General features: G+C 32.4%; 1 protein-coding gene and 1 long non-coding RNA gene across 3 annotated transcripts; one reads left to right on the forward strand and one right to left on the reverse strand.

Annotated features, from left to right (window-relative positions):
- The first annotated feature begins 256 nt into the window (after positions 1–256).
- Positions 257–2,389, forward strand: LOC126673428 (uncharacterized). 2 transcript variants are annotated; one of them, XR_007639304.2, is made up of 3 exons: positions 257–1,094; positions 1,886–2,174; positions 2,274–2,389. It is a non-coding gene; the product is annotated as an uncharacterized LOC126673428 (long non-coding RNA). The 2 variants fall into 2 exon arrangements; XR_007639303.1 differs by lacking the exon at positions 2,274–2,389 and having other exon boundaries at positions 1,886–2,223.
- Positions 1,643–5,799, reverse strand: LOC126673422 (glutamate receptor 2.7-like). Its single transcript, XM_050367562.2, has 4 exons — positions 4,195–5,799; positions 3,485–3,791; positions 2,580–2,977; positions 1,643–2,354 (listed from the first exon to the last, which is right to left on the reverse strand). The coding sequence occupies exons 1-4, from the start codon at positions 5,737–5,739 to the stop codon at positions 1,815–1,817; spliced, it is 2,790 nt and encodes a 929-aa protein (XP_050223519.1). The 5' UTR covers positions 5,740–5,799; the 3' UTR covers positions 1,643–1,814.
- Between the last annotated feature and the right edge of the window lie 17,782 nt (positions 5,800–23,581).

Below are 23,581 nucleotides of genomic sequence, written 5' to 3' on the forward strand. Positions count from 1 at the left end.
TTGGCTTAATCACAATAAAATGCCAAACGTTTGCGCGAGGGGTCAGTTATAGTCAAACGTTTAAAAATCGGCACATATAGCCATTTTTGACTATCTCTGATTCTTTTACAGCCATTGGTGAATCGAACCGAATTTTATACCAACAAAGCAGCCATGTCATCGCCTATTCATCAAAACGGCGTCGTTTTAATTCATACATGTCATATTTAAACCCAAATCAAACTTGGTTTGATTAAAAAAAAAATTAAATCCTACACTAACCAAAAATCTAGATCTTCTCCTTCAATGGAGAAAACCCAGATTTGAGCATCGAAGGAGAAGACGATCTGTGGTTCTTCCCCTTCAATGGAGGAACCCAGATTTGGGTCTTCCCCATTGAAGAAGAAAACCAGCTCTGTTTTCTCCATTTGGGTCTTCTACATTGAAGGAGAAGACGATCTGTGGTTCTTCCCCTTCAATGGAGGAACCTAGATTTGGGTCTTCTCCATTAAAGGAGAAAACCCAGATCGGTCTTCTCCTTCAATGGAGAAGACAGAGCTGGTCTTCTTCTTCAATGGGGAAGACCCAATTTCTGAGTTTCTCCATTGAAGGAGAAGACCCACAGCTACTTCTCCTTCAATGGAGAAATCCAGTTGTGGTCTTCTCCATTGAAGGAGAAGACCAGAGCATGTCATCTCCTTCAATGGAGAAGACCAAATCTGCTGGTCTTCTCCTTCAATGGAGAAGACCAGTGCAAGTCTTCTCCTTTAATGGAGAAGACACAGATTTGTCTTCTCCAATTTTTTTTTTAAATAATTTTATTTTAAAAGAATTAATTATTCTATAACAATTTAATTTTGGTTTAATTATTATGTGGTTTGATTTTTTTTTTGATTCGGTTTGGTTTAAATGTGCCACATATGATTTTAGTTTAATGTTGACGATGACATGGCTGCCTTGTTGTCAATAAAATCCGGTTCGATTTTCTAGTGGCTATAAAAGAAGCAGAGATAGTCAAAAATGGCTATATGTGCCGATTTTTAAACGTTTGGCTAAAACTGATATCTCGCGTATACGTTTGGCATTTTATTGTGATTAAGCGGATTAAATTTGAGGTAAATATATATTTTATATATCTGTTTATAATTTGTATTATAATCATATCTTTTTAGTTATATGTGGCATTGCGTAGAAATAAATTTAATTTTATGATTTGTTTTATCTCTTCTATAGTTGTTAAAAAAAATATTGAGATTCAATAAAAGTATATCAAGTTAATTTATTTAGTTACAATTGTTTGAGTTTTAAATTGATTTATTTTTAAAATTCATTTAAACAAATTTATATAGTTATACATAACTTATCATTTACTAAACAATTACTAAAAGAATTAAAAGTATTTTTCTAAAACTGTTTAATTGAGAAGCCATGAGGGTTTAATTGTGTCTAAAAAATTAAAGGGCTGATATTTATTTTTGGAAAAAGTACAAAAGTTTGTCTTTTGTCTATCTTTTTTAGGAACTTATTCCAGTTTCATATGTCATTATCTATTCAACACGGTTCTGAACACCCTAAAGACTAAACAAACAAATTCTAATTTGTTGCCGGTCAAATATTATTGTATTACTTCTGGAGAACTAAGAATAGACTAAAATGGACTGAAGTGTAGAAATGTTGCTTTTATTTATGAGCATTTAGTTAATTTTTCCTTACATCATTAATTCATCATAATAATGTGACACCAAACAATAAATCAATATATTCTATATACATTCTTCTATTGAGTTAAATTTAAATAGAATTTACTTCCTCTTATGATATGTTAGGAGCGGTAATTACGCTTCCGACCTCAGTTCGCGATCAGAATCCTGAAGATTCTCAGGAATATTTACTACTTCTATTTCAGGTGGAGTAGAGGCCGAAAAACTCCCTGGATTGCTGGAACTGGCAGATTCCCAGCTTGGTATGATCCATCCATGCACATTCGGTGTTTGAGAAAAATTCGACGACCTTCCAGGAATAGCAGATTCTCCGTTATAAATATACTTCGCCAGAGTAATTGTGTTTCCCCAAACTGTACTCTTTTCGCTTGGAGTCGCACTGCCTTGTATGATCTTTCGATAGTGACAATATTTTTTCAGTGAGCGAATCAGAAAGAGTAGGAGACAAATTGTAGAAGTGGCACCGGATATCAGGTATAGACCCCAAAAGCTTTTCAGGCTCAAGCTTTCATTTTCATTATCATTTGCGTTTCCCGTACATTCTGATGATGGAGCAAACCACTTTTTTTCTAGGTCTTTTAGCGTTCCGTTCTCTGATAGCTTCAATATGGCTTTTGAAACATCAGCTCGTAATGGAGAGCCTCTCTGAAATACCTGAAATGGTTAATTGCAAACAAATTCATAAACAATTTTGATCACGACCTTTAAAAGTTCACTGTTAGTTAGTTTTACAATTCTATTCGCGTTTCTATCTAGTGATTTTCAACTGACGTGACTACAGAGTAAGAGTTCTATGTGGCAAGACAACTCAGCATCCATATATACAACATATCTTTTAAACAATTAAAATTATTGAAGAGAGGTGTAAAACAAACTTACAAAGCCTAATCCTCCAAATGTAAAGGTTGGTGCAGCCGCGACGAATTTCTTGCAGTATTGATTGGTGAATACTTTCTGATATGGTAGTTCAACGAAGGCAGCGTAGATTTTTTGATCCCGAAATGCTTCAGTATAATTGTATTCACTACTAACAGTCTTGATATTCTCTAATTTGAACTTAAGCACATTTACCAGGTAATTCCTTACAAAAGAATCCCCATCACATCCTACTGGTAAGTTATTCTTTATTAACCATTCGATATCAGTAACATTCGGCTGTAGCCGTTTGATTGTAAGCGTTGAACTCAGACTAGCAGTATAACTTGAAGTTAAAATCAAGACAACAAATAGCCATACTACAATCACCAACCGAGTCAAGTTACTGTAAATTTTCTCCTCTGCATAAATAAAAAGCAAACCGAATCAATAATACTCTAAAGTATCACGAAATTAACAAGTACGCCGTGAACAAAAAAATGCGACAATTTGGTCAATCAAGGGGAATTGATTTTCAGGGTATCTGAACTGCCATCATTTAGTAATAAAGTGACTAAATTATAATTTGTTTCGGTTTGGTTATTAAACTTTAATTTCTTTTCAACAGAAGGTCGGCAGAAAATGTATACGTGTCAGCCAACTTTTTTGGTATGGAAATTTATCATATATGCATAATTTGATCTAAAAACTCATTGCTGAAAAAAAATTACGCATATGTGATGAAATTTTCAGGAAAAATAAGCAAAACTCAGTTGTCACGTTGCAAAAACAAGCAAAATTCAGCTGCTACATATATATTTATATGGAAAATCTATCGTTGAAATGAAATTAAATTTAATACCCTGAAAATCAGTTAATAATGTAATCATAGTAAAGTGAATTAACAAAATTAGGCTTGTGGTACTTACTGTGAGCGAAGAAAAGAGAAGAGAAAGTGTACCAAACTGTAGTTCCGACCTGATTCTTCAACGAACCGCTAAATTCGGGATTAATTTGGTGCTCTAGGAACCAAACTATGAACATTGTATAGATCAGAATGGCAACAGTGACCACCCACATTTGCCAAGTAAAAGGCTTCATAAACATCCAAGCGGATTCTTCAGATTTAACAGGAACTATCATAGACAGACCTGATTCTGCATATGGTTGAGTGAAATCCACTTTATCTACCCTTTCAGCTAGTATTGTAATATCTCCCACTATAGCATCATAAGTCTTCATATTTAAATGAATAAGAAAAAACTCCATTAGAAACACAATGTTGGATTTTACATTAATCAAATCTGGCTATGTAGCACGGAAATAGAAATGTCCAAACGGAAAACACCGAAACGGGTACAATTTTTTTGAAAGGCTGAATGATCCAAAAGAAATGCAATCACTCATGTCCTAAAGTCTCCATTGTAGTCAAAATCGCATTAGTTGGTTTTTATTTATATATTCAATGACCCAAATTGTTTAATATCCGAACAAATTTTTTGACTAAAGGTTCAGATTTTTTATGTCATTAGGCATTTTTGAAAATAAAAATGAAAATGTGAAACATATGACTCGAGAAGTTTCCGTGCAATATAACCAAATTTGCATATAAAGAGTGAAGGGATATTTAAGCTTATACCTTGTTATATACATGATTCACAAGATCGTCATAGGTGCCGTAGTATGGTACAAATCTGTAAGACAGATTATATCCCAATACCTCTTCCACCTTACGAAACAGATCAATGCAATAGCCATCATATATATTCTTACTTGCATCCACCACTTCCACAAATTTCGAAAATGCTGTCCTCCCCGGAACGCCGATAATCATCGGCTTTGCATTTGAAGGCATTGCCCATCCTTTCGGACTCCGTTTTAAATCCCCGGGCCAATTCACCGGACTTTCTAGTCCGATAACACCACCATCATCATTTACATCTTCGTCGCCTGTTCTACTTCTTTTGAATCCAAACTCTGGCTCCCACAAGTCAATTTCCTTATATTTTTTTCCAACAACATTCACAATCCTTAATGTTGGACTATGCAATAACTCCCCTTCTTTGAATTGTATCTGACCGCTCAAACCGGTAAAATCGCTTAGTAATATGTGATTCAAGAAAGATTTCGAATTGCTAAAATTGTTAGACATTTCTTCCATGGCCTTCGTGATTGTTGTAATGCTATCGTATGCTCGTAGAGCATAATACCCTGGTTCGGAATTGTCTTCTTCAGGATACTCAGACCTGAAACTTCGTCGAAACTGTGAATAGAAACTTGTGTACTCTCTACTACTGTCAGAATACGTAGTTCTGATTCCTAGAGCACCTTCCATAGAATAAATAACAGAAATGTCAACAGAGTCGAGAAAACTCGTAACGCTTTCTGTAAGTATCCACACCGAGTCCTTCCCTACGAATCCCATTTCCTTAGCTTCTCTAAATAAATGTATTACCAAAGGCAATGATGTCTGAAGAACGATAAAAACTCGCGATTTTACTTCTTCCAGCTTCCTAAGCTCTTCTTTAACAATTTTTTTCCGATCATATAGTGAAGAAATTGATGGAAGAACTAGATTATGCTCGATCATCCTACCCGACTTTTGTAGTGCCTGAGACAGAAGTGCCAAGTCTCCATAATCACCATTATCTTCATAAACTGTTATAACTCTTCTCCAATTATATAACCGAGTTAGTTCTGCGATACAATTCATTTGTTCAGAGTTATTGTAAGCCATTCTCGCCAAAAACGGCCAGCGAAATTGCGATAACGGTGGTGTTATAGCTGGTCTGGAAAATGAAAGAATCGGAATTTGAGCTTGATTTCCGATTTCAGCAACTAAACTGGCCTCGTTCCATCGCTCCATGCCGATAATTGCTTTCACCGACTTCTCTTTTATCAATGTTTCAGCTGCAAGAACAGATTTTAGAGGGTGTGCTTGATGATCTTGAATGTGAAGAGAAAGATTGTAATATTTTGAATGATTGTTAAAGTTCAGAACAGCTAATTCCATAGCGATTTTCTCTTCTCTGCCCATTCTTGAATTAACTTCAATGATTCCGCCAATGTTTACGATTTGTTTATCGTCATCTCGGAAAGCGGATTTAGATCCATAGCAGAAGAAAAAGGAGTTCAGTAGAAGAAAAAGAATGGAAAATCTTGAACTTGAGTTGCCAATTTTCATTATTTAATTTAGAATGGGAAATAATTATTTAATAGCTTCAAGATTATGAATCTATGTCTACTGAATATAGTTATATAATCAAGATTCTGCATTAAATTGTGGAAGGCTGAAGTATAATATTAAAATTCCTGGAAACTACGCGGCATTTTATTTCCAATCTTGGAATTGGTCAGACTAAAAAAGTCATTTTTCTACCTTACCGATTTATCATATTTGACAAGTAGACAAAATGAAATTTTTCTGCTAACTTCAATTTAAAGAATATGTCAAATCCATTGAAACATATTGAACAAAAAAAAAACCTAATGAAGCAGATGATTTTTATTAAATACTATAATTATGGAAGCTAATTAGTTGCTTTTTAATTTAGTCCTAATGCCTTAAAAAAAACTTACCTATAAACCCCTTTTCGATTTTACTCCGGTGTTGAAAAATCGCCAATTTTATCCTATTTTGCATTTTCATGTTTCAATTGTACCCTTAAACATTAAATTGATCTTTTTTTTCATTTGGAATTTTTTTAAAAAAAATATCCATATTTAGCATATATTTTAAATAGCCTTATGTTATGAATAACATGAAAAACTATTCTTCCCCCCACAAATTCAAATAATAATAAATTTTCAATGTAATATAATTTAATGCCACTAATTTATTATGAGTATTTTCGACATTACAACCGCCTCCGACCACGATCTAGCCCTCTTCCGACTCTAGAACCACCCACCTCCAACCCACGACCAATTCGTCTTTCCCGTATATTCTTAATTAATTTAAATAAATTTAATACATACAAAATTAATTTTTATTTTTTTTATTAAAAATAAAAAAACCGTCAAACTCATCCTGGCATTAAAACGTCTCCGACCACCCTGCAACCGTCCAATTCCGAACTCACAACCGCCCGCAACCGATGGAAGATTTGTGAGCTCGAAACCCTAACTTTTGCAAATCGTTTGGAAAGATCAATAAAAAACCTAATGATTCTTTTTCCAATAATGGAAATCATCCTGCTCATCAAGAATTAATAAGGATGTAAGACCTGTGTTTGTAACATTAAATAACAATCGAATAGGTCCATTACTTGCTCAGTTAATTATTATTTATTACCTTGATCTTGTTGGCTTTATTTTGTTTGGAAAAATGCAGGGCGAGTAATGTAGAGGAGCTAACCAAGGCTCCCATGAAAAAAAATGACTAATGGAAATGGCTGAACACAATAAAGCAATGGCAGCTGCAAAGACTGATTGGTCCAACTAATTTCAGGAACTTCTATTATTTTTCAGTATATGGATTTGATGTTGTATCTGTTCAGCGAATTTAAATTGAAATATAATCATAACCTGAAAGCAAATTGGATAAAAAGATAACTATGTTTATTCAGAATACATTGCTTAAAAAGAATTCACAACAAACTTATTATTATGTAAATTAAAATCACATCAATCAATAATCTCGAATAAAGAACAAATCATACTACTACGGCTAGCTACAAGGTAGGATCCAACAACTTCGACTCTGTTCCCATATTTCGGGAGAAAAATAATCCAGTGATATATCACTATCGAATGTATGGTATTTACTTGTATCAAATGAGTAGAATATCATTCTGTTAAGCTTGTCATGTCTTGGATAGTATATCTTGTTTTGCATTCCTGCAATTCTTGCCTTCATAGAGAAGCAGGATGAATTACTAACAAACAACATATGATGTCCCAAACTTATAATTTTGATCCATGCTTTCTTACACTGATCCAATAGGAAAACTAGCACTTTTCGTCCTGAATCGCCAACTAAAACAGAGATAATCTTTTTCTCACATTCTAAAAGATAGTTAGACTCAGAATCTAACCAGGGACTCTTCAGTTCGGTGAGAACCTCCCATGAAGATCCATCTTCTTCAATTCTAAATGTAGCCATTCTTCCTCTTTTATCTAAAAAATAAAATGTACCATCTTGATAAACCGGAATGTTGTTACTTGGAACAAAATCTTCACCTATGTGATGTTGATTCCATTCCTTATCTTGCATACAGAAGTAAAAGATAGAGTAGCCATTTTCCACGCAATATGCAATGCCGACAAATGAACATTTGGAGGAAGAAGGCGAATATGAAAATCCCATGCATTGTAAGAAACCGTATTGATCCCTTTCAGGAAGATGGTGAATAACCTTTGTGAAAGGATTGAAGCAAAAAACACGGTATAGGTCTTTGCACATGAGTAACCATCCATCCTTAGAGAAAAGGACTGAACTGTCTGACAACAAGTCAGGAATTGGATCTGTCATAAAATATGTTTCGGACCTCCTCATGTCGATGAGGTTGATAGTTCCATGTGTGAAGAACATGAAGCCTGGATAGAAAATTTGACCGCTTTGTAAACCAATGCCATTGATGGTCCAATGTAGTGCAGGAGTAAAGGACAAAAGCTTCTTGCAAACACGACGAAAGCATATATAGTCAAACAGAAAAAGGCGCTCCCAAACAAGTGTCAACACATCCAAAGGCAAATCGATAAATGTGTTCTCTGTCTCTTCTACTTGTGCTATGTGCTCGACGACCACGTTTTCTTTTGCATAATCTTTATTAAGATCGTCCTGCTCCTCTTGCTCAACTCCATTAGCCAACCTGAAATCTTGTGGCATCATCCAAAACGCCATGTAGTTTTGCTTTGTTGCATCATAGCAATGCGCAGAAATCGACATACATTGTTTTTCCAGGTTATAGCAAAGCACATTACTGTCATCATCGTCATCGTGAAAGAAGTAAATGCAACCTGCTTCAATTCCTTCCTGATCATCATTCACTGAGCATGACGTTGAGTATCTGTGGCTCAAAAATAAAGCTCTACCCTCCAAGCTTTCCATCTTTACCCACTTCATTTCAGAAAAATCCAATTTAAAAACATCCACAGCGTCAATTTCCTCCGAATGTTGTCCACGATAGTAGATAGTTACCACTAAAAGTTGATGACATGATTCCACCATGTATCTTCCATATTGCATTATTCGGTGATAATCTGGCAAGCCTAGCTCTAGATCTTTTAGACAAAACCCTTTGCGTTCGCTTGCCTCTATGACGAACATCTTTTCCCTCAGACCGGTGGCAGCATATACTACGCCGTTGCAAATAGAAATATAGAAGAAATAATCAGCAGCTTCAGGGCTGCTCATGAACTCGTGGGTTCTCCATCTGTGATCTTGTGGACCACAAGACACCATGCGTCGGCGATAATAATCAAAAAGAATCAACCTGCTTTTGGGGTCAGTAGGCGGTAGAGTTAGGATGGCCTTATGAAAAATTGCCTTGGATTTAAGTAACGGTAACTTGATGGTTTCAAGTGATACCGGATTCCACAAACTATACTGAGAAGTACCATCATTCTTCAAGATTGACCAGCCGTAAAAACTAGCCATGATCAACTTATTAAACAGTTCTGGAATGTCTTTGTGATGATATTGATTAGGTTCAGATAAGTTGTAAAAGGTCTGGTTTCTTGAGTTCTCTATGTGCGTAAGAACAAGCAGAGGAGCTGCTGATGACGAAGAAAGCGGAACGCAATTGCTGGCTTCCCTGTTGGTTATAGCGACAACTTGCTTATTCTTGATTTTCCTGCTTCTCCGTCCCATTGTTGCACAAAAGAGAGTGCTACAATTGCTGCTGCTTATGTTTTCCAATGTACTCTTAGGTTATTATAAATAGAAACTAGAATCATCCAAATTACATTAGGATTCGGTTGTCCCAATCGCATCATCACTCCAATTTATTTATAGGGTAAATTAACTTTTTTTTTATTGATGATTGGGTAAATTAACTTTTACTGTAAATAAAAAAAAACCCTCGTAGTTTTTATAAAAGTACAGAGTAGCCCTTTTAATTTTTTTTAGTATTATTAATCCTTCTTTATTTCCAAAGAGAACAAATAATTCTTTTCGTCCAACACCATTAAAAACACTCGTCAATGGGTGACATGTATCTCATAATCATATAGGAAAAAAATTCAAAAATAATTTAATGTTTATAATATTTACCGAATATTTGAGGGGGTAAGTGTCCCAAATATAAACTAAATGGGTTTATTTGTTTGATTTTAAAACAACGAGAGTTTAATTGTTCAATTTTAAAAACACAAGGGCTTAATTGTACCCGAAAAAAATAAAAAGACTGATATTTACTTTTGATAAAAAGTCGAGCAATTTTTTTGTATCTTATGCCTTTTTATTTAATACTATAATTATGGAAGCTAATTAGTTGCTCTTTAATTTAGGCCTAATGTCATAAAAAAAAAAAAAACTTGACCTTTTAGCCCCTTTACAATTCTACCCCGACGCTGAACAATCGCCAATTTTATCCTATTTCGCGTTTTCATATTTTAATTGTATCCTTAAGCATTGACGTCTTTTTTATTTGGAAAAGATTTAATTTTTTTTCATATTTAGTATATATTTTAAATACTATTTAATGTTATAATAACACAAAAAACTATTCTTCTCCATAAATTCAAAAACTATTAATAATAAAATTTTGATTTAACATAATTTAATGTCACTAATTTTTTATGAGTATTTTTGACACTACAATCACCTCCGACTTCAGAACCGCCCACCTCCAACCCACGACCAGAACATCTTTCTAATATATTTTAATTAATTTAAATAAAGTTAATAAATTTAATACATCCCAAATTAATTTTTAAATTTTATTAAAAATAAAAAATTGTCAAACTCATAAGTGAATTAAAACGCCTCCGACCACCCTACAACCTCCAATTCCAAACTCATAACCGCTCGCAACCGATGAAAGATTTACGAGCTCGAAACCCTAATTTTTGCAAATCGTTTGGAAGTGTCAATCAAAAACCTAATAATTGAGAGCAACGATCTATTTGTAGGATGTTGGAGACCTGAAAATTGAATAAAAAACTTAAAAATTAAATCAGAAACCTAAAAATTGAATCAAAATTTTTTCAGTAAATTGAATCAGAAACGATCTAAAGCTTTACTTAGAATAGTAAAAGTTGAAAATTGAGAACAAGATATTAATTAATTTGGTAAAGAAGATAAAACCCATCGTTGACGTGGTTAGGGGTGTGCATTCGGTTTGAACCGAACCGAACCGAATTTTTGGGTTTTTTAACAATCGAACCGAACAAAAATTTTGGAGGAAGAAAATATTTCAAACCGAACCAAATCGGTCGGTTCGGTCGGTTATTTCAGTCCGGTTCAGTTTACATGTAAAACAGTCAGAAATTTTATCACACTCAAAACCGAACTGAACCAACTAACTAACCGAAATTTATGTACAATTTTCAACCGAACCGAACCAAATTTGTTGGTTCGGTTCGGTTCGGTTTTTTGATTTCGGTTCAGTTTTGCACACCCCTAGATTTGGTGATGAAGAACATATTGATTCAGATGTTTGAGAGCGGCTGAAGAGACGAATAGTTTATTCTAAAGAAGTTGAAAAAATGTAAAAGAAAAAAGGAAAGGAACTAGGCGTGTTTATGTATCTTGCCCCCTGCAAAATCATAGTATTTCTTTTTACTTATAACTTGTAGGAGCATTTGATAAAACTACATGTAAAAGCAGTTTGTGTTGTATTGTCTTTTCGATCGATTTTCCCCCTTCATTCCTCAAATCTACACAAATACTATTTTTTTTTAAAATTAATCTCTTTAAAAAATCTTAAAATCCTTTATCTATGTAAATGTAGTAAAGCCTGTAAAAAAATTTTCATATGAATACAAAATAAATTTAATTTAGTCCAATACCTTATTTATATTTAAGTCTTGAAAAATTATCAAACCGTCTCATATCTATTAATTAATAGTCATATAATCTTATCTCATTTACATGTTCATGATAATTTAATTTTTGTATGCATGTGAAACGAATGAAATATTCCACAAGATCTTCATGTTAAGGTAAATTTTCACTAGTGTTTTAGAATTTAGACCCTTTGCCACCGCCTGAAAGTTCATCCAATTGAGCCGGGCTAGTTGAATAAACTGTATATATTTCAATAATTATTTTGTAAAAAAGTTATAGTTAGGTGAACTTCAAAACACTTAACCCCTTAACTCCTCAATGTATGTTTTGTTTCATATCTTATAAGTTTTTAATTATTTAAATAAAATACATATATAAATTTTTAATTATTCAAATAAAATATATTTTATAATCTAAAACTATATTTAAAAAATAGTTTATCTGGGATTATATTTTGTGTATATAAAGATTAAAGATAAAACTGAAGAAAGATTAAAGAAAAGCTAAAGAAAGCTTGTTGAATTAAAAAAATATAAGCAAATACATAGCGAAGACAAGAACAAATCATAATTAGTAATTGCAATCAAAACGTACACTACTACAAGATAAAGAAACATTGCAGAATTAAAAAAATATAAATAAACACGTAGCGAAGATAAGAATAAAATACAGATTGATTAAAGAAAAAGAAAGATTAAATAAAAACATAAATACGATTACCTTTTTGATCTTCTTGGGCGGTTTGTAGACCAGCGCTGACTTCTGAAATGTCTATAAGAATAAAAACAGAAAAGAAATCCAGAAATTAAAAAATAGAGAACAAAAGCCTAAACCTACATTTGATTACCTTTGTGGTTTTCTTGGGTGGTTTGTAGACATGCGTTGACTTCTGAGACGTTTATACGAACAAAAACAGAAAAGAAATTTAAAAAACTCATAAATTAAAAAAGAAAATGGAGAACAGAAACCTGAATTTAAACCTACCTTTGGTTATCTTTTTGATCTTCTTGGGCGGTTTGCAGCCCCGCGCCGACTTTTGAAACGTCTATATAAACAAAAAAGAATTTAAAAGAAGCCCAGAAATTAAAATAACGGAGAATAAAACCTAAACCTCAAGGTGGGATAGTCAGAGCCATGGCCCAGCAGAAGTCTGTGGGTGAGGAATAACTTGTTGCACGATATGCACCACCAGCTACCCTCTCCTGCGGGTTTTACAACAGTGAGTTTTGTAACAGAGATACCATTAAACTTAGCCTTAGACATGGTGGAGAATAAAGAAGCAGTTTAGAGAAAGTTAAGGAAATTTATGAAAGAATACAATGAGAATGAACTGCGAGAAAAAATTATCCAGGAGAGTTATTAGCGCCGGGGGTATATAGTAGTAACTTTTAAAAAGTTAATGGGATAATTGATCCTGACCATTGCTGAATTTTTGAAGTTTTTCATTTTAATCACTAATTTACTCTATATTTAATGAGATTCATAATTTAAACACCTAATTTTTATATTTGTGGCCCTTTCAAAATATACAAATTTATTGGACTTCTTGATAACCTAATAAATAGTATTGAATATTATTAGTTAATCTTAAAGTTTCAAAACTAAAGTTGTATTTTGATCTCTGACAAACTCCATGTTTTTTTTATCGTAAACAAATGCCCAGTACAAATATTATAAACAAGTCTTTTTATTTTCTAGCTTTCTTTAAGTGGTATATCAATTGTTGCAGTACCATCAAAGCCATGAAAGCTGGTTTAATTCTGGTACTTGAGTCAACAAAAAATAACAAGGGCTAATCTTAAAACCAAACCTACTCGTTTAAAAAAATTACCTTTAAATCTTTGACATTTTTTCGGCCGGGGGGCGACCGCATGGGCTTGCCATCCCTGGCTTTAGGGGTGGCATTGTTAGCAATTTTACTCGCTAACCTGTAGTAACTCGACAAGTCGAGTATCGATCCCATGGAGATAAAAGGTTTAAAGTGAGCGAACGCGGATTTTGAATTTTAAAGGAAAGCAAACAAGCAATTGGAATTAGATTAATAATTACGGAATTTAAACACTAATAAAACGAACAATTAAACTACTAAACAAACAATTACTCCCTCCATTCTGAAATAGATGTCGCTTTAACTATTTTCACACAAATTAAGAAATCAATAAATATGTCTAAAATTATAAATATTTTTACTAAACTAGCCCTTCTTGAAAATTGTTAACATTAATTAGTATGACTCTTTATTTGTATTTTTGTATTCTTTCAATGAATTAATAAGGGATATATGTGGAAAAAATAGCAATAAATGCTTTCTTGGTATCCTAAAGTGATAAGTATTATGGAACCAAAAAATCTCCCTAAAACGACAACTATTTCAGAATGGAGGGAGTATAAAATAAGTAAGCAATTAATAAATCAAATGATCAAGTACTAAACGGTTGTGACAAATAAGTAAAAGGCGCTTAGAGGTTGCTAATTAGGTTTGAAAACGTTCCTAGGTAATCAGGGTTGATTGAATAATTGGTTCGGGTCAAGTCTTTCTAAAATGCCTAATCCGCTCTCTCGGGTACGCAATTAGAACTAATTGTAATTAAATTAATACACCGAAATCTAAATCGCTCTCGCGTAATTAGATTTCGATTTTACTAATTTAATCTAATCACGAAGCTAACTTATAACCGATTAAATTCTAATCCGCTCTCGCGTGATTAAGCCCTAATTAAGTAATTTGTCAAATCCGGGTAATTAAATGACTCTCGCCTAATTGATTAACCTTTAAACCTAGGATTATGAGATCAATCTATCCTAGGCATTAAGCATACAAATCACTACAAACCTTTAAACACAATCAAACCCTAATCAACTTATCACAATCAAATTTCATTAGCAACCTCTAAATAAGGGGGTTTAGCTACTAACTACTAATATGATATTAAATAACAAATAAGAACTAAAAGTAAACATTGTGTAAGAATTAATTACCTTGTAAATAGAAGAAATCCAAATCATTAAATAGATAATGAAGAACAATCAAGATGAAAAGAACAATAATCTTCTATTAATTAATAACTTCAATCCACAATAAAGTTTGAAAAGTAATCTAAGAATAAGTGTAATTTGAAAATCTGAGCATAGTAAATAAGATGGGGCTACAAAATTCTAATAATAGTGCATAACCCTAAAAAGGAAATTATGGGGTCTTTTTATAGTTTAAGGGTAAAGGAATAAAATTAAATCATATGACAAGTCTAAATGCAGCAACCAATCAAAATAGACTATGTATTTGTCCTCATGTGCTCTTTCAGCTCTTAGTCACGAATCTTCATTAATGAGGTATTTCTGACAGAAATGGAAGTGTTTCTTCCAAAACAGGCTTATCTTCAAAGCCTTCTGCTCCTTTTCAGTCACTGTTTCGTCCGAAACAGTGTTGTCTCAGACGAGACAGGCTTAAATTATGTCTGTCTCGGACGAGATAGAAACTGTCTCGGACGAAACAGGCTTCTTTTTAAATCTTCTACTCCTTTTTCGACTCTTCCTCCATTTTTCCTCGATTTGCACCTGAAATACTTTGACATGAAAATGAGCGACAAGTGATATAAAAATATACAAAGTTGCTATAAAATGCTTCAATTAGACATGTCAAATAGGTGTAAATTCTACACCTATCATGCATTCGGTGCGAACCGAACCAAACCGAACCGGATTTTGGCCTTTTTTAAATAACCAAACCGGAATTTTAGTAAAAGAAAAATTTTCAAACCGAACCGAACCGAACCGGATTTTGGCCTTTTTTAAATAACCAAACCGAAATTTTAGTAAAAGAAAAATTTTCAAACCGAACCGAACCGGTCGGTTTGGTCGGTCATTTCAGTTCGATTCAGTTATTTCGGTTCGGTTTACATAAAAACATGTCTGAAATTTTTTTTAACTCAAAACCGAACTGAACCGACCAACCGAAATTCCTTTGAAATCTCAAACCGAATCAAACTGAATTTGTCGGTTCGGTTCGGTTTTTCACACCCCTACCTGGCTCCGTCACTGATCGAATATATTTTTTAAAAAATATTTAATTTGGTACAAAAAATCTATTATCAATGTACTAAATGAAGAGTAAATTTTTTTTAAAGGGGTAATGTTATAAGAATTCATAAATTATACCTAGTTTTTAGTTGAATCACGAACTTTAAAACGTCTTAATTATATGTCTGAAGTTTCATCTTGTATTAGTTTGGATATAATAACTCGTTATTCCAAAAATTAACATTACCCCTTTAAATATAATTTTATTATTTAAATAAGGGATTTTTAGACGATTACACTAAAATAGGTAAAATAATAGCACCAGTACCTATTGACTCAGATCATTGCAAATATACGATTTGACCAAAATTAATTACCGGAAAAAACTTCCAAATATAAAATTTACGATCATTAGTAACTGATACAATATCAATCACAAATTCAAAAATCCAAATTTTCTCTTTCAAGTTCATCTCTATTTTCTCTCCAAATCACAATCACAAACTGAAAATAATCAGTTACTCGACAAATTAGTGAACGAAAACATCGTCGTTCTGTTTCCGATCCACCGCGCTCGTTGTGGATGCAATGAGACTAAGATACAAATTCATCCAAGGATTCTTGAATCGGCTGCGGTAGGAGGAGTGGATGTAAGATTTGAAGAAGTCTGAGAAAGATGAAATTGAGAAGGGGAGGAAGAAGAAGAAGATGATGCTAACGAGAATGATGTATGAGGCTTGAGAGGATGATGACGAGAATGCTAAGCTAGATGAGGTTACAACTATTATGGAAAATGGTGTTCTTACTGTTATTGTTCCCTATGAGTTGAGATTTGCTTTAAATGGAGATTTGGGTAATGGAGTATTTATAAATTGTAGGAGTGTGAAAGCTGCACACCAAGTGTTTGATATAATGTCTAAGAGAAACTCTCATCATTGATGGCTGTTGTTTGTGGTTCGTGGGATCTGAAAAATAGGTGAAAATGATGTGTATATGTTGCTGCCACTTTTACTGGGTTCCTAGTGATTGGCCACTTTGATATTCTTTTGGTCGAAAAAAGGGTCCTTCTGATGTTAAATTTTTGGAGTTAAATTCAATTTCTACTAAGAGTTGTTTTCTTGGCATGTATATTTGCTTTTTGAGTCACTCTCTTGCATACGAGGCATCCCTACTCCCTATCACTTTTAGCTTATCTTCCCTACTCTTAAGCTTGATAATCATATAAATTACTCGCGGAATTATATAGCATAGACACGTATATGGAAAAACGGAACACTTAAACGCGAACACAGTCGAAATGGTTTTAATTTAAGATTTCCTAACAGGTTATCCAATGAAAACTAATAGATATTCCAAGATTTACCAACTGTTTACTTAAAAAACAACTTACTATTGTTTTTATTTATATTATAAAATATTAAACTTATGGTTTATATCGGTTTACTAAATATAAATTTTACCAACGGTTTACTACCAATTTACTTAAAAAACAATTTACTATAATTTATTTTTTAAAAAGTATAGAATATTAAAATTAGGGTTTATATCGGTTTACTAAATATAAATTTACCAACAGTTTACTATCAGTTTACTTAAAAAACAATTTACTATTGTTTATTTTTAAAAAATAATAAAATATTAATTTTATGGTTTATATCGGTTTACTAAATATAAGTTTACCAACGGTTGACTATCGGTTTACTAAATATAAGTTTACCAACGGTTGACTATCGGTTTACTAAATATAAATTTACCAACGGTTTACTACCAGTTTACTTAAAAAACAATTTACTATTATTTATTTTTTAAAAATTATAGAATATTAAACTTATGGTTCATATCGATTTACTAAATATAAATTTACCAACGAGTTACTATCCGTTTACTTAAAAAACAATTTATTATTATTTATTTTTTACAAATTATAAAATATTAAACTTATGTTTATATCAGTTTACTAAATATTAGTTTATCAACGGTTTATTTAAAAAAAAATTACTATTGTTTATTTTTTAAATTATAAAATATTAAGCTTATGGTTTATATCGGTTTACTAAATATAAGTTTACCAACGGTTGACTGTCGGTTTACTAAAAAAGATAAACGGTTTACTCATGGTTCACTAACGATATTCTAAAAATAAAATTATAAAAAATATAGAAAGGCCAATATACTTTTTTACACAAAATACTATAACTTATAACCATATATTCAAAATAAAAATTATTACACATTCACCAACAGTTAACCCAACGTCTACTGACAATGTACTAAAAATAAGGTTATGGGTGTACCACTAGTATACCATTGGTTAACTAGCAATAAAAAATAAAATTCAGTAACAGTTTACTAACGATTTTATTAATGATATATTCAAAATAAAATTTATTATAAGTTAACCAACGGTTTACCCAATGTTAACCATTGGTTACCCAACACCCATTCATTTTCAATTACTAAAAAAATTGCTAACCTTTTACTAAGAGATAAATTAATTTACTAACCGTTTACTAACAATTGACTATCGTTTTACTAAGAAGACAACAGTTTTAGAATTATAGAAACAACATAAATCATAGCATTTAAAATTTATTTTAAAAAATAAATACAAAAAGCAATAAATGCTCTCTATGCTACCCCTCAGAACAATTTTCGTGTTTTCATTGAACCAAATTGCTCACATTGAACCAAATTGCTATCAATCACAAAAATAGAAGCAAACCAAGAGCAATACAAATGGGACTTTCATATATACATGGAGTGGTGCAAAGGGAATGCCACAACCGCCAAATTGAAAAATCCCACTAAAAAAAATTGATAAACAATGGGGTCTTTTTGCTGTTCTTGAAGCCTAATAAAAACCTAAGCTGAAACAAATTCACTTCATTACAAAAATTATTAAGTTTACCAACGGTTAACTTAGTGTGTATTAACAGTATTATTAAAATTAAAATAATTGGTTTACTTAAAATATAAATTACTATTTTTTATTTTTAAATTATAAAATGTTAAAATGAATTATTATTTAATTTATTATTAGTTTACCAGCAATAGTATAAAAAATGTATTAAATTAGTTTCAACTTTATTACTTTTATTTTATAATAAAAATAACTTTACTATTAATTTATTATCTGTTTACTAACGGTTTACTAAACATCTGTTTATTATTAGTTCATTAACATTTGAAATAGAAGTAGGCACATCTTTATGGTAAAACAAAAAAACTGAATGTGACAGTAATGATAGAGAGCTATAAAAGAACAGAAATCAATATTATACTCCTAATAAGTTGACAAAAGATGAGACTATTAATGGTTAAGCAACATTAATATGCTCTTGAATTTGTTTAATACATACATAGCACATGTTAGTGCAGACCCCGAACTTTTGGCCTCATTTACCATGTGCCAATACATTTAATTTTGAACCAAGTGAGCAAACAAATAAAGGGGTCTAAACCAATAATTGGTGGGACAATTCTACTGTTTATATTAATAAATATTTGCGTACTGCAAAAAACACTAAAAGGACACAATCAGGTCTTTATGATCCAAGCTTTTAGTGTTTGCTGAATTTTGTCCCAACCAAGAGGAGTAACCAATTGTTCAACTCTAACTAGTGATTACTATACTGCTCTATTATATAGGTGTAACGCTGCTCTAATATCATTAATATATGGTGAAAAAAAAAACATATTATTTTACAATGCTACTCTCTCAGTCAAACAAGGCTTAATACATAAACGTGTCCTTGCACTTTAGTGTTTTTGCATATAAGGTCCCTACATTATAAATTCCCTTCATTAAATCCCTCCACTTTGAGTTTCTAACAACCCGATGTCCTTCTGTTAACTTCTGTTAACGCGTGTAATTCACATTTTATTAATGAGAATGATAGATATAGGCTTTAGTCCACATCACTATTCTTTTGTCAAATACACACGCCACCTCATCTTGTTCTTCTCCACTGCTTCTTCTCCACTACTTCTCATTTTTTTTCTCTCATTATTTTTCTCATTCAAAAAGCATTAACAATAATAAGAAAAGATATTCCATGTGAATTGCTTTTTATTAAGTTCTAACACTGACTCATAATTTCCTCTGTTATTTTTCTTTCAAATCGCTTCTCATCATTACTATCGAAACTTAACCCATCCTTTAATTTTTTCCCCCTATTTTCATTCAGTTTTTTCTTATTGGGTTTCTCATTAAAACGTTCTTCGATCTCATCGCCTCCATTCCATGAAACTCTTTGTCCTGCATTTTCCTTTATACAGACTAATTTTTTTCTTAATTATTAGCTCTGTTTGTTGTTTTGAGCATTTTGCTTTCTCTAATTAAAGAGAAAAAACCCAATCTAGAGCTGAAAATAATTGCACCAACATCAGTTCCTTGCCCTGAGACCTCTTTTATTTCTCGCATTGTAGAAGTAAATGCAAGAAATTGTTCTTTTAACGATGAAGAATAGGAAAAGCTCCAGCGATTCTCCTCCGCCATCTGTGTTGCCGACTTTAGTTCCTCATTTTGCACCGGTGATGTCGACTCAATCTTTAATGATTCATTTCTCTAGGTTTAAACAATTGGCTTGAGCTTTTCTCACGACTGTTCGTGCAATTACTAAGACGTACAGCAAACAACTTTTTGATTTTGTTAATCTTTGAGCTAGTTGAAACTTGAAATTGTGGATTAAAATGCAATCATTTTGGTTGCTGAATGAGCTGTTCACATGCATGACAATTCATATGCTGATTTCCAGGATTATTTTAGGTTCCGTATTTTGCTACGTTAAAGATGATTTCACAGTAGCAGAAGAAAGGGTAGGCTTATTCACTTTTAGTTCGACATTCTAGCTCTCTTGCACAACAGAAACTTTGCCAATTTTCTTACAAGAGAGGAAAATTCTAATGAATGAGACATCTTGTGGAAGCGACCGAGTTTCATCCTAAGCAATTGCGAACATGCTAGTTTACTTGCCATTTCTGCTTATTCTGGCCATTTTATTTTCAGTCCCATTATACTAGTTAGTGGGTCTAAATAAAAATATCTCAGCATTCATGCACTTGCTGCTGCTCATATGGTTGATTCTATATAGTGCGACTTTCGTGGTGGTATATTGTAGTGCATTGGTACCTAATTTCATTGTTGGTAATTCAGTGATATCAAAGGTAATGCGTTTCTTTGTTTTGTTCTCGGAATACTTCATCTCAAAGCATAGGATGTCGAGTTATTGGATATTTATGCATTATATATCACTTTTTATATACCCATTTGAAGAGTTTCTGATAAATGAGTTCTCAAAATCAGGAAAATGCTTGCAGATGGTATTTGGGACATGTATGGTTTGCAGAGAAGAAGGATATGGAGAAGGAAGCAGATGGGGAAATGTGGGAATTATGGCTGATTTCATATTTGCAAAACCAACAAAATGATTTATCGAGGTACCCTGTAAGCAAATACGTAAGAGCCGACTAGAGTTTTGATGCGATTGGAGTTTTTTTTGTTCTTGGCTTACCACTTTTGAAGGATAATTTCTGGGTTTTACTATTTCAAAAAGAATTTAGCTTTCTCTTCAATGGAAAGTTGTTGTGTGGGAGCAGAGCTGCTCATGAAAAAGGAGAAGTGCAAATTAAATTCAAATATGCACATAAGGTCCCTGCCAAGTCATATGTCACAGTGGAGATGTCATTGACTTTTAAATAGATGGATGGAATTTTTAACGGCGTCATCACTCGCTTGGACTCAGGGACCACGGGCTATTGATATAAGAAGTGTAGGGCTTTAAATATAGGGTAATAAAGTGTAAGGACCTTATGTGTAAAAAGTGCAAAGTGCAGGGACACGCTTATGTATTAAGCCGTCAAACAATCGAGCATGTTATGTGCATAAACTAAACTAAGTTATAATCTCCAGTTCTAATTGATTGCATACCCATCTTGTGCAGAGAGTTGCATCAGATGAACAAAAAAGAAAGAATAAAGAAATATAAATCAACTCACTAATATCCTAAATTAATTACAATATGCGATTTCATTTCAACAAAATCAAGTAACGCCAAGCACCACCGCCGCTGTCTCCGATCGTCTTCTACGACGCTGAGCATCCGCTTTTTCTTATGCTCTCAAGGCGGAGAGCCGATTGCAAATTTCAATTATATGGTTTATGGCAAAATGGTAATCTCGACGGCATTCATCAACGACGATCCGATGATTCCGATTATGGCAAAAAGGTAGTCTCTCTTGATTCTGATAACGACGAAGCACTAATGTTGTTGTTATTGTTGTTTGATTGATTTCTTGAGGACCTGATTTTATACAAAAGAATCCTAAAATTAAAAAAAGAAAAGTTAGGTATGAGACACGCTTATTTCATATAGTGATTTTGCAATGAAACATTATGATCCGTACTCATGAGATTAATTAGGCCTTTGGTGGTGCTGGGCCTAATTTTCTCTTTAAATAACGGGTACTTGTATCCAAACCTGTAATAACCCATATATTAATGGGCGAGGAAAGGGTTAGCCCATTTACTACCTATCTAATATGGTAAAAAACAACAACTAAAAGGCTCAACTGATATGAATACATCTAAATCCACCATTTATATCTCAAAAATAGCCTAAGGCAACAACAACTAAATGGTTATGCCCTGTTACAAAAGCATTAAGGCAAACCACAAGCAAAGTAAAGAATAGAAAATAAAGATGCATCATGTTACAAAAAACCTCAGGACACCTACATTAATAGCCTGAGGCAGCAAACAAATTACATGCAATGCCCTGTTATAAAAATCTGAGGGCAAAACCAGAAGCACAAAGAGCAAAGAAAAATAGCAAACACAACGTGTAATCTGTTACAAAAGCCTCAGACCATCTACAGCTAGGCTAGGGTAAGCTCTGGCCCGGGCTGAACCTATTTCATAGGAAAATTGTTAAAGAAATAGAACTAATGTTATGCTTGACTCAATGGTAAAATCACTTACAACATACTTGACCTTTGTGTATGGACAGAGGGTTCAACTTCCCTTATCCTACAACAACAATCTTTATTTTATTATCTTTTTTAATATAAATAAAAAATTATAGTTTTATACGTCTTATATTAATCATGTTTTTTTCTCTCATAAAAGCTAAAACTAATGGCTTTTCATTTTCTTTAGGTAATATATAAATAAAAACTAATAAATATTAATGTATTAATTAATTTATTTATTTTTAATTAAAATTAAAAGATTATTTTGCAATTATAAAAAAAACAACCGAAATTCATTTTACGGTCCTAATTTTGAATTAAAAGTACACAACTTATTGTTCGCGTGAATTAATACTTTAACTGGTTGGGTCTCAAAAATTGAACATGATTTGATTAAACTAAATTAAAACATCAATCTGGAGGTTAAGAAACTCATGCGAGATTAATATTTAACTACTCCTACTCCTAAATTAACCAACTGCGGAGATTGAGGATAGAAAAGCGCGGGGCTTTGATTGTATTTGTTGATTGATTTCAGTTGTTTTTAAAATACAAACCTAAAGCTAACTATTTATAGGGGACAAACCCTAAAATAAAAAATCTAGTCTAATGAGATACAGTTTTTTATTAGATAAATACTAAGTTAAATAATAATAATTAAATAAGAAAAATACGAAGTTAAGATAAGAATAAAAAGATAATTGATGGCTTTTGTGTTCAAAAAACCGGAATTAGTCCGTTTGAGCTTTTTTTTTTTAGCTAGTGTAAACACTTAATAATTTATATTCAATTTATGCTCTAATCTAACATTAATTTGATGTTTATTTATGGTTAAATGAAAAATATTTAAAATTTGGATAAATATAGATGTTTATATTAAGATTGGAAATTTAGACTCTTTTAAATTATTATTTTAAATCAAGGTAAAATTTAAGCCTGTTGGAAAAAATTTATAGTTTCGCCACTGCCTGCACTACCACAACACAAAAACCAGAAGCTACAGGAAATGGTGGGCATTCCTGTTTTGACCAAATATAGGTACTAGTTATGATCCTAAAGAAAGTGTCCCATAAGGTCCGTCTCAACT

This window comes from Mercurialis annua, linkage group LG3, assembly GCF_937616625.2.
Source record: "Mercurialis annua linkage group LG3, ddMerAnnu1.2, whole genome shotgun sequence".
NCBI classification, from domain to species: Eukaryota; Viridiplantae; Streptophyta; class Magnoliopsida; order Malpighiales; family Euphorbiaceae; genus Mercurialis; species Mercurialis annua.

What these genes read in the sequence shown, in the direction of transcription:
- LOC126673422 (XM_050367562.2), bottom strand. Translation starts at nt 5,739, where the DNA reads ATGAAAATTGGCAACTCAAGTTCAAGATTTTCCATTCTTTTTCTTCTA. An exon ending in TGAATCATGTATATAACAAG is followed by an intron (nt 3,792 to 4,194) that starts GTATAAGCTTAA and finishes TTAAATATGAAG; the next exon opens with ACTTATGATGCTATAGTGGG. An exon ending in CATTTGGAGGATTAGGCTTT is followed by an intron (nt 2,355 to 2,579) that starts GTAAGTTTGTTT and finishes TAACCATTTCAG; the next exon opens with GTATTTCAGAGAGGCTCTCC.